The sequence below is a fragment of the Microcaecilia unicolor genome, unplaced genomic scaffold (genome assembly GCF_901765095.1).
Source record: "Microcaecilia unicolor unplaced genomic scaffold, aMicUni1.1, whole genome shotgun sequence".
Lineage (NCBI taxonomy): Eukaryota > Metazoa > Chordata > Amphibia > Gymnophiona > Siphonopidae > Microcaecilia > Microcaecilia unicolor.
The window spans coordinates 1-11,093 of record NW_021962940.1 but is presented as its reverse complement, the minus strand read 5'-3'; the positions used below and the strand labels follow the sequence as shown (position 1 = coordinate 11,093).

Here is an 11,093-nt window from a genome sequence, read left to right as displayed (position 1 = left end):
ATCTAATGGCCATTTTCAAAGCAAAAAGATGTTTTTCTAGTTCGAAAATCGCTGTGTTCGTCACTTGATTTTTGGACGTTTTTAGCAAAACGCCCCAAATCGGATTTAGACATTATATCAAAAATGCCCCTTTTAATGTTCATCTTGCTGTGAGTAACTAGCCCACATGTAGAGTTGGTGATCTACATCACTGTTTTCGTACAAGTATTTTTGCTTTGCCATGTTAGCCCATTTGAAAAAAATTAAGGTTAATAAAGAAAATCAAAATAAATAAAATTTATATAAGATGATATCTCTCGACTGGATTAACAATACATTTTAGAAGGGTTAGGCTTGGCTGTATTTTTAGTTTACCCTCCTTAATTTTCCCCGAGCTTATACAAACTGTTTCTAGTGTGTTTAGCTTACTCAATATTTTTTTTAATAATCTGACATATTAACTCATTTTGATTGAGTTCCACCACTTCTTTCCTTTCTGACAATATTGAAAGGGACTAAAACAGATCAGGAAGGTCTGTTATTTGCATTTATTTATGAAAATGCTTAGATCTCCAATTCATATTAAGTACTGTTTCAGCTGTGAACATAAAAAACATTCATAATTAAAATTTAACTGCACCAACATACAGTAAAATAAAATTCACAGGGATCTTTTGCCTTAGTGCTTCCATGTTCCAGTTTCCAGCTTCAAGAGGTGTTTTTCCTGAATTTAAGATAGTAATTTAGGTCCAGATCGTCTTATTGTTCAGTTGACATCATTTTCAGTCCAGATCACTCAGATAAGTCCTAGAGATCAGTTTCAGTTCTTGCTTGGTTTCCCAGCGGTTCAGCAAGGAATGGCTAGGAAGTTTCATTAGTTTCTCATTAATAGAGTCCTGCAAAGAAACATACCAGTGAAAACTACTGTATTCTCAGGCGAGAAATAAAGCCACACTTTCTTGTACCAGAATGCACTAAGCTTGTCCCTCAGTAAAGAAAGCAATATAAAGATGTGATCATCAGTATGCAGACTGCACCCTGCAGCAGGTCATTAAATGGTGGAATCTCTGGAAAGTTCCCTAGATCAGAGGGGCACTTCTACACTGTCTGACAAGCACCATGCAAAGTTGTGAACACAAGTTATAGAATAAAGCGAATGATACATACCTGTAGCAGGTATTCTCCGAGGACAGTAGGCTGATTGTTCTCACTGATGGGTGATGCCCACGGCAGCCGTGAGGTCTGGAAATCTTCCTAGCAACAAAGTTTGCTAGAGCCTTCAGTCACGCGCGTGCACCGCGCATGCGCGGCCATCTTCCCACCCAACGCACGGGGACATCAGTTAGATCAAAAAGCAAAGATGAAAAGAAGGAACAACTCTAAAGGGGAGGCGGGCGGGTTTGTGAGAACAATCAGCCTGCTGTCCTCGGAGAATACCTGCTACAGGTATGTATCATTCGCTTTCTCCGAGGACAAGCAGGCTGCTTGTTCTCACTGATGGGGTATCCCTAGCCCCCAGGCTCACTCAAAACAGCAAAGAAAGGTCAATTGGGCCTCGCAATGGCGAGGACATAACAAGGATTGACCTACAAAGAAACATCTGAGAGTGCAGCCTGGAACAGAATAAAAATGGGCCTAGGGTGGTGGAGTTGGATCCTAAGTCCGAAACAGATTCTGCAGCACCGACTGCCCAAACCGACTGTCGCGTCGGCTATCCTGCTGAAGGCAGTAATGAGAGGTGAATGTGTGGACTGAAGACCACGTTGCAGCCTTGCAAATCTCTTCAATAGTGGCTGACTTCAAGTGGGCCACTGACGCTGCCATGGCTCGAACACTATGAGCCGTGACATGACCCTCTAGAGTCAGCCCAGTCTGGGCATAAGTGAAGGAAATGCAATCTGCTAGCCAATTGGAAATGGTGCGTTTCCTGACAGAGACTCCCCTCCTATTGGGATCAAATGAGACAAACATTTGGGCGGACTGTCTGAATGGGCTTGTCCACTGCAGATAGAAGGCCAATGCTCTTTTGCAGTTTAATGTGTGCAACTGACGTTCAGCAGGGCGGGTATGAGGACAGGGAAAGAATGTTGGCAAGACAATTGACTGGTACAGATGGAACTCCGACACCACCTTCGGCAAGAACTTAGGGTGAGTGCGGAGGACTACTCGATTGTGATGAAATTTAGTATAGGGAGCATGGGCTACCAAGGCTTGAAGTTCACTGACTCTACAAGCTGAAGTAACAGCCACCAAGAAAATTACCTTCCAGGTCAAGCACTTCAGATGGCAGGAATCCAGTGGCTCAAAAGGAGGTTTCATCAGCTGGGTGAGGACGACGTTGAGATCCCATGACACTATTGGAGGTTTGACAGGGGGCTTTGACAAAAGCAAACCTCTCATGAAGCAAACAACCAAAGGCTGTGCAGAGATAGGCTTACCTTATACACGTTGATGGTAAGCACTGATTGCACTAAGAGGAACCCTTACGGAGTTGGTCTTGAGACCAGACTCTGACAAGTGTAGAAGTTATTCAAGCAGGGTCTGTGTAGGACAAGAGCGAGGATCTAAGGCCTTGCTATCACACCAGACGGCAAACCTCCTCCACTTGAAAGAATAACACCACTTCGTGGAATCTTTCCTGGAAGAAAGCAAAACTCGAGAGACACCCTCAGAGATACCCAAAGAGGCGAATTCTACGCTCTCAACATCCAGGCCATGAGAGCCAGAGACCGGAGGTTGGGCTGCAGAAGCGCCCCCTCATTCTGAGTTATGAGGGTCGGAAAACACTCCAATCTCCACGGTTCTTCTGAAGATAATTCCTGAAGAAGAGGGAACCAAACCTGATGCGGCCAGAAGGGAGCAATCAGAATTACGGATCCACGGTCTTGCTTGAGTTTCAGCAGAGTCTTCCCCACCAGAGGTATGGGAGGATACTCATACAGAAGACCCTCCCCCCAATTGAGGAGAAAAGCATCTGACGCTAGTCTGTCATGGGCCTGAAGTCTGGAACAGAACTGAGGGACCTTGTGATTGAGCTGAGTGGCAAAAAGATCCACCAAGGGGGTGCCCCACTCTTGGAAGATCTTGCACACCACAAGTGAGCTGAGCGACCACTCGTGAGGTTGCATTATCCTGCTCAATCTGTCGGCCAGACTGTTGTTTACGCCTGCCAGATATGTGGCTTGGAGAAACATGCCTCGACGACGGGCCGAAAGCCACATCTGGACGGCTTCCTGACACAAGGGGCTCCCCACCCCAGGAGAGAAGCATCTGTCGTCAGCACGTTTTCTGGCTGAGGCATTTGGAATGGGCGTCCCAAGGTCATATTGGATCAAATGGTCCACCACCGAAGAGAATTGCAAAACCCGATGGACAATTGGATCACATCCTCTAGATTCCCGATAGCTTGGTACCACTGGGAAGCTAGGGTCTACTGAGCTGATCTCATATGAAGACGTGCCATGGGAGTCACATGGACTGTGGAGGCCATGTGGCCGAGAAGTCTCAACATCTGCCGAGCTGTGATCTGCTGCAATGCTCTTGACCATGGAGACAAGAGACAGAAGACTGTCCGTCCTGGTCTCAGGAAGATAGGCATGAGCTGTCGTTGAGTCCAGCAGAGCTCCTATGAATTCTAATCTTTGAACTGGAAGGAGATGGGACTTTGGGTAATTTAAAACAAACCAGAGTAGTTCCAGAAGTTGAATAGTCATCTGCATGGACTGTAGAGCTCCTGCCTCCGAGGTGCTCTTCACCAGCTAATCGTCGAAATAGGGGAACACATGCACTCCCAGTCTGCGTAGCGACGCTGCGACCACCACCAGGCATTTTGTAAAGACCCGGGGTGCCGAGGCCAGACCAAAAGGCAGCACACAATATTGGAAGTGTTGGGTTCCGAGACAAAATTGAAGATACTTCCTGTGGGCTCGAAGTATCGGAATGTGGGTGTAAGCATCCTTTGTCCAGAGAGCATAGCCAATCGTTTTCCTGAATCATGGGAAGTAGGGTGCCCAGGGAAAGCATCCTGAACTTTTCTCGGACAAGAAATTTGTTCAGGGCCCTTAGGTCTAGGATAGGACGCATCCCCCCTGTCTTCTTTTGCACAAGGAAGTACCTGGAATAGAATCCCAGCCATTCTTGCCCGGGTGGAAAGGGCTCGACTGCATTGGCGCAGAGAAGAGCGGAGAGTTCCTCTGCAAGTACCTGCTTGTGATGGGAGCTGAAAGACTGAGCTCCCGGTGGGCAATTTGCAGGTGTAGAATCAAATTGAGGGTGTACCCCAACCGGACTATTTGGAGAACCCACCGATCGGAGGTTACGAGAGGCCACCTTTGGTGAAAAAATTTTAACGTCCCTCCTACTGGTAAGTCGTCCGGCACGGACACGTTTACTGCGGCTATGCTCATCTGGAGACAGTCAAAAGCCTGTCCCTTGCTTTTGCTGGGGAGCTGCAGGGGCCCGTTTAGGCGCACGCTGTTGACGAGAACGGACACGCTGGGGCTGATCCTAAGAAGGCTGTCGAGCAGGTGGAGTGTACCTACACTTATTATAAGAATAGGGAGCACTCCTCCTGCCCTGGAAAAAACGTCTACCAGTTGAGGTAGATGCTGAAGGCGCCCGGTGGGAGAGATTATCGAGGGCGGTTACCCGCTGGTTGTGCTGCTCTACAACCTGCTCAACCTTCTCGCCAAAAATGTTATCCCCCCCGGCAAGGGACATCCGCAAGCCGCTGCTGAGTCCTACTCTCCAGGTCAGAGTCTGCGCATTACTATACCTTGAGCAGCGGACCTGCATGCAACATCAAAAATGTCATAAGCACCCCTGGACAGGAATTTACGACACGCCTTCAGCTGCCTGACCACCTCCTGAAAAGGCCTGGCTTGTTCCACAGGGAGCTTATCCACCAGGTCCGCCAGTTGCTTCACATTATTCCGCATATGGATGCTCGTGTAGAGCTGATACGATTGGATCTTGGACACGCGCATAGAGGACTGGTAGGCCTTCCTCCCAAAGGAGTCGAGAGTTCTAGATTCCCGCCCCTGGGGCGCTGAGGCAAAATCTCTAGAACTGCCAGCTCTCTTCAGGGCAGAGTCCACAACCATAGAGTCGTGAGGTAACTGGGTCCTCATCAACTCAGGTTCTCCATGGACCCTACACTGAGACTCAATTTTCTTAGGGATGGTGGGATTAGATAAGGGTTTCGTCCAGTTCCTAAGCAAAGTCTTCTTGAGAACCTTATGCAAAGGAACGGTGGACGACTCCTAAGTGGTGAAGGATAGTCGAGGACCTCGAGCATCTCAGTCCTGGGCTCATCCTCAGTAAAAGTTTCCTTGGTTGTTCTAGTGAAAGGTGATATATCAAGCCTGAAATGAACAATAAAGGGATTTCTAATGCATAGCTATGATCTTGCTCATTAATCCTGCATTTAATGTGCTATTTAACAGATAACGCTATATTACTTTATATACATTTCTTGTAAAATGAGCTTCCTCTTGTTTTAGATACTTGGGCTTACCCTCATTATGGATTATTGTACATGTATGATGACATCTGGGGGAAAGTGGCTAAAACCTCCGATCCAAAATGTTGAGAGTGGCTGATTTTTCATGTTATGGGTCCTTAAGCAGTCTAAAAAAGTTACATGGTTGACCTTCTGTAACTTATTTATTTCATACAAAAGGATGGAGTTTGAACTGTTGTGCTAAACTTAAAAAAAAAAAAAAAAAACTTTTATGCTGTAAGAACCTTATGGGATTTTTGTGGTTTACAGATAAAAAGAAGACCAGGCATACCTGGGAAATACAATAAAAATCAGCAGTAATAAAAAGTATCATCAATCACAATTCTCAGTACAAGAACTTCTCAAACAACCATGTTTTCAAAGACTTTCTAAATTGAAAAAGACCAAGAGAAAATCGAATTATAGCAGGGAGATCACTCCAAAGCTTATCTTCTGTGAAAGAGAACGAAATAGCCTTTTGTATCTAACAGATTTAAAAGAAGGTAAACATAATGGCAGACTATTTATCAATCATACAGTAACATCATAACAGGGAAAAGTGATAACACACATCCTGCTGTCTTTAATATGATAGTGCAGACTTTAAAGTACACCCTAGCTCAAATTGGAAGCCAGTGAGCTCTAATCAATAACAGCGTAGCCCTATCAAATTGTTTTGCAGAAAAATAAAACAAACGGACTGCTACATTCTGTAAGGTTTGCAGTTTCTTCAGAAGCAACTGTGAAAACAGCCTGCAAAAAGAATATTACAATAATCTAAATGGCTCAAATCCAATGCTTGAACGACCAGTTTAAATTGCAAAGAATCAAAACAATATCTCATCCTTCTTAGTGTTCAAATTGTACTTGAAATGGCTCATAGAACACACAAGACTAAAACTCAACTGTGAAAACCAAGTTCTTAGTAGTAACAGACCCTTTTGATCATACAACTGCTTCACAATTGACCAAACCACCTACTCAATGGAAAATACACTAAAAACACTTGGAGTAATTATAGACCATCGCTTAATATTCAAACCACAAGTCTCTTTGGTTGCCTCTAAAACTCTCAAAACTCTTTGGAAGTTAAAATGCGTAAGGAACTACCTCCCAACTTCGACTCTCAGACTCCTAGTATAATCCCTTGTACTAATACAACTGGATTATTGTAGTGCAACGTATGTCGGTTGTACAGCACAGTTAATCAAAATATTTCAAATAGTTCAAAACACAACAGCTCGCTATATTTATAATATGTCACGTTTTGACAGTTCAACCCCTCTGCTAATTAAGCTTTATTGGTTACTTATAAAAGCCAGAGTCCACTTGAAGTTATGTGCTTTTATTCATCTTATAATTTATGGAATAGCCCCAAATCACATGCAACCACTCATAGAACTTCCCCTGCACAATGCAGTCCCAGGAGCAAGAGATTATTTTACACTACATTTCCAAACTGCAGAAAAATTGTGTATAAATCTATTCTATCAACTGACCTCACTTATCTGGGTACTAAATGGTAGAACTTACTACCAAAACCTATCAAACATCAATGTAATTATTCCACAAATCTTTGGCTCTGAGCATCCTGGTCCTTTTTGGAAGAAGTCAATATACCCTTGATCAAAGAAAACAACTAGAACTTTAGGCATAATCCTGTTGATGGTCCTGGGGTACGAGAGAGTGTCCCTACGATATAAGAAAGAACTCATATAGAAAGCAGACTTGATACATAAAGTACTTGTGCCAATACCCTCTCTTCCACCCTCTTCCCTCCGTACTAACCTTTCTTCCTTCTCTCAGAGCAGCCATACAGCTCTTCACTTCTTCTTCCACTCGGCTCCCACCACAGCATTTCTCACACTTCTGGTTCCTCACCAATTCTTGCCGCAAACTGTCAAACTTGGCTTTAAACCAGCAGTGAGCTTCTTCTAGGTTGGCAGAAATCTGCATGGATTCAGAAGCAGCAGAGAGTTTAGAATAGCGTATATGAAATGGAAACAGCAGAATGAGTGTAGCATACGGTGTACCTAGTGATATGAAAGAGAAATTAACAGAGGGTGTACATATCCTATACAAATTCAGTGAAGGAGAGCTCCTCAGGGGGGAGATCTTCTCCTTTCATGGTCTGACCCTTCTGCCAGGTGCTTGTGACCTGGGTTGACCACTGTTGGAAGCAGGATTCTAAGCTAGACGGACCACTGGTCTGATACCGTATGGCTATTCTTATATTCTTAACCTCTGGATCCTGGTAAGATGCCCAAGAGCAGTCTGTATCAGCCTTACAGAAGTTCTCCTGTGGGGGCTCCTTAATCGGTGCCTGAAGAGGACTGATACTGATTCTTCTTGGTCTCTGCCCACGCATGCGCTGGTGTCCCTTGGCACCAATGAGAATGAAAGTGAATCCTTACATCTCTTCAGGGTGGGATCAGAAGATGTGAAATGCTGATGAGCATTAACGATACTCAATGTCGAGGTAGGGGGAGACCTCCTCAACATTGAAGCGTCCCCAATGCAGCTCTGGGAGCAATACGGACCAATGCAGACATTGATGGACTGGACTTGTCCATGCTAAAAATATTTCTGCGCTGCTGTCCGACTCTTAATGCTTTTTGATGAAAGCTATGAACAGTTTACAAGAAGGATTATGGCATCATGAATAAGTGTCCAGGAAGGACATGGTCCTGTTACATCTGGAATACTTCTTTAAAACCACTGGGAGTTTCTTTTGACATATCAGGAAAAATAGCCGCAGTAAAATCAAACAATGCTATGGTGGTGAAAAACTTAAAGATTTTCCGGCTAGAGTGCTCGAGCAGCCAACGAAAAATACAGAAACTTAAAAAGGGCCAAAAAACTAGGAAAAGAACTACTAGAAGGGGGAGCGGGGTTTACTTGGTCCCATGAGAGACAAAAATTAGCCCCAAAAGGGAGAAGTAGGCAAACTGCTGACTGAGAAGAATCCAAGATGGCATGAGCTGCCTTGTTCCTATGCAAGTATTATGGGCAGGAAGGCATGTGAATGTGCGGTAGATGCTGCCAAAAGCTTATGATGTAGAAAAAACACTGGGGAGCACCTCAGTGTTAGGGATCTGTCCCATGTAAGCCGCATTGAGCCTGCCATGAGTGGGAAAGCGCGGGGTACAAATGTAACAAAAAATAAAAAAAAATAAAAAAATAAAAAAATAAAAAAAATGTTACCTATCTCTGAGAATTGTTGTTCTGTTTGTTCTCAGAGAATCAATGTACTGCATGACAATGAGTGAATAAGGATTGGAGAGAATTAATATGAAGCAAGTGATGTACTGAGTGAATTATTTTTAGCTTGAAAAATAACAGCACTTGGTCAGGACAAATAAGTTATTTATATTCAAAATTTCTATTCCGCACTATCTTTACATTTCTAGGCGGATTACAAATCAACAAACATAGTTTAAAACATATGAAACAAGATATGCAAACTATTTTTTTTAAAAAGGAAAGGATAAAGAGTGTCTAAGGTAATGCTGAGAGTTTTTAACGTTTGCTCAAGTGATACTGTAAGGGTAGTGGATTGATTCTTAGAAAAAGGAAACCTTTAGTTTTATTTGGATTTAGTTAGCCAGGTTACTATCATCTGAAGCTAGGAAATCTTGAGTTAGTGGATTTATTGTGGTAAGGATCTGGATATCATCAGCATAAACGTATGGTGTAAAACCTAGTGATTGAATTTTCATGACCAGTGGAGCCATGAAGATACTGAAGAAAGTCAGTGCAAGAATGGAGCCTTGTGAGACACCACAAGGGATGTTATATGGCACTGTATAAGACCTGTCAGATAGATAGGCCTGGAACCATGCTAGGACAGTGTCTGGTGTAGGATTTGGCAACCTTGGACCTCTTGAGGACAGCTTCTGTTACCACTGATAGGTGGTAGCTGTGAACACTTGTGCCCTATTGCTAGGAGGACTGTGTACTTGATGTCTAGGCACTTAAGGGGCAATTCAGTACAAGTTACCTAGTTACGTACTGGAATGCTGGATGCTATACACAAATTCTATATCTGCAATAACACGTGTAATTGCCAGTATAGAATACCAGCAACATTTACGCACCAACATTTAGGTATGGCTGTTACCACTATGTCAATGGCTGGTGTAAATGTCCATGATTAGGGAGGAGGTGACATCATTGAGCCGATTGAAGGTTTAAGCCCATAGCTCCTGTCCAATTCAGGGTTATCCAACATCATCAACCACCTAAATAGCTGCTTTTGAGCTTGAAACAGTGTCAGATCTACAGTACTTTGCCTTGAGTGCCTGATTCATCATGATGGTGAATAAGAAAAAACAATCAATCAACTTGCAAGTGTTTGCATATCAAGGTGGTAATCAGCCACACCAAGAGACTGACAACATGGCAGCTAACCTTGCCAACACCTCTGTGAACAGGGAGATTTGCTGAAAGCGACCCTTGAAGAATTGAGTGGTTGGTTCCAAGAGATCAAAAACGTTGTTGCAGCAACCCAAGCTGATCTAGCTACCCTAGGCTCAGACCTTCATGTAGATATGGCTGAGACAGGATATTGCATGGAGGAGGCAGAGACCTGGATGGAAAAGTATAATGGACAATTCTCAAACTTAGAAAAAAAAGAACTCTGATCTTTTAAAGCAACATTCGGAGGTCCTAGAAAAACCAGAGGATCTCAAAAACCAGAGTCGGAGATGTAACATACACTTCAGGGGAGTTCTTGAAACCCTTGAATATTCAGACTGTGTGACAATGGTCAAGCAAATATCAACAACGATTTTAGAGCTTGCAGAACTGGAGCTTCCTGGGCAGGATATTAAGATTGAGTGAGCACACAGATCAGGGGGAATCTGTAGTCTACTAAGATTAAGGAATAATAGTGTGTTATCACAGGGACTTCGCCAAAGAGAAGATTTGTTGTATGTAAGCATGGACATATAGTGTGGGACACTTCTACCATTGAAGTTTTCACAGATATCTCACCAGTTACGTTGCATAAGCACAGACAGCTATGTGATATCACTGTAAAGCTGCGACACAAACAAGGGAGATATTGGGACTTTCCTTTTGGATTAATATTCCATGTTCAAGGGAAGGCTTAGAGTGCAACATCTAAAGAAAACAGCAATTAAAATCTTGCATTCTCAGAGATGGTGGCCAAGTGAAGCCTTTGTGCCCCAATGTGGGAGAACATCAGCGAGAAGACCAGCTTCAAAGGCAGCAGTGTTAGTCTCACCGTAAGCAATGCAGTGTTAAGTGAATGGAACTCACCAATCTCATTGGCGGAACTTTCTTGCTTGGGTTTACCAAGCACTAGCAGACTTGTTGAGTCTATTTACTCCAAGTTGTATTCCCAGAGCCAGCAGAACTGATTCTGACAATGGCTAACTGGGTCACTCTGATCTTCATTGCTGACCTGTTTATGAACTTATTGGCTTTTCTGTATTCAGTGTTGTTTTAATGAAAGGTGGTTACAATGTTATAACTATTATGCAATAAGTTATTAACCCTGTCTTGGTGAGGTCCTGCCTCATACCTTCATTCATTCATGGATTAATGATGGGAGAGCGGATCTTGCAGGGAGGGTGGAGGGGATGGTTCT

The 11,093-nt window shown here is 43.6% G+C and overlaps 1 protein-coding gene across 1 annotated transcript; it reads right to left on the bottom strand.

Moving 5' to 3' along the window:
- Positions 1–504: 504 nt before the first annotated feature.
- On the bottom strand, positions 505–7,438 carry LOC115458682 (coiled-coil domain-containing protein 150-like). The gene is made up of 2 exons (XM_030188510.1): positions 7,268–7,438; positions 505–875 (listed from the first exon to the last, which is right to left on the bottom strand). Exons 1-2 carry the CDS (start codon positions 7,433–7,435, stop codon positions 762–764), a joined length of 282 nt encoding a protein of 93 aa, XP_030044370.1. The 5' UTR covers positions 7,436–7,438; the 3' UTR covers positions 505–761.
- Between the last annotated feature and the right edge of the window lie 3,655 nt (positions 7,439–11,093).

Excerpts from the sequence above, each read along its gene's own strand:
- LOC115458682 (XM_030188510.1), bottom strand. The coding sequence starts at position 7,435 with ATGCAGATTTCTGCCAACCTAGAAGAAGCTCACTGCTGGTTTAAAGCC. Across the intron at positions 876-7,267 it reads CTCTGAGAGAAGGAAGAAAG|GACTCTATTAATGAGAAACT; the intron begins GTTAGTACGGAG and ends GTTTCTTTGCAG.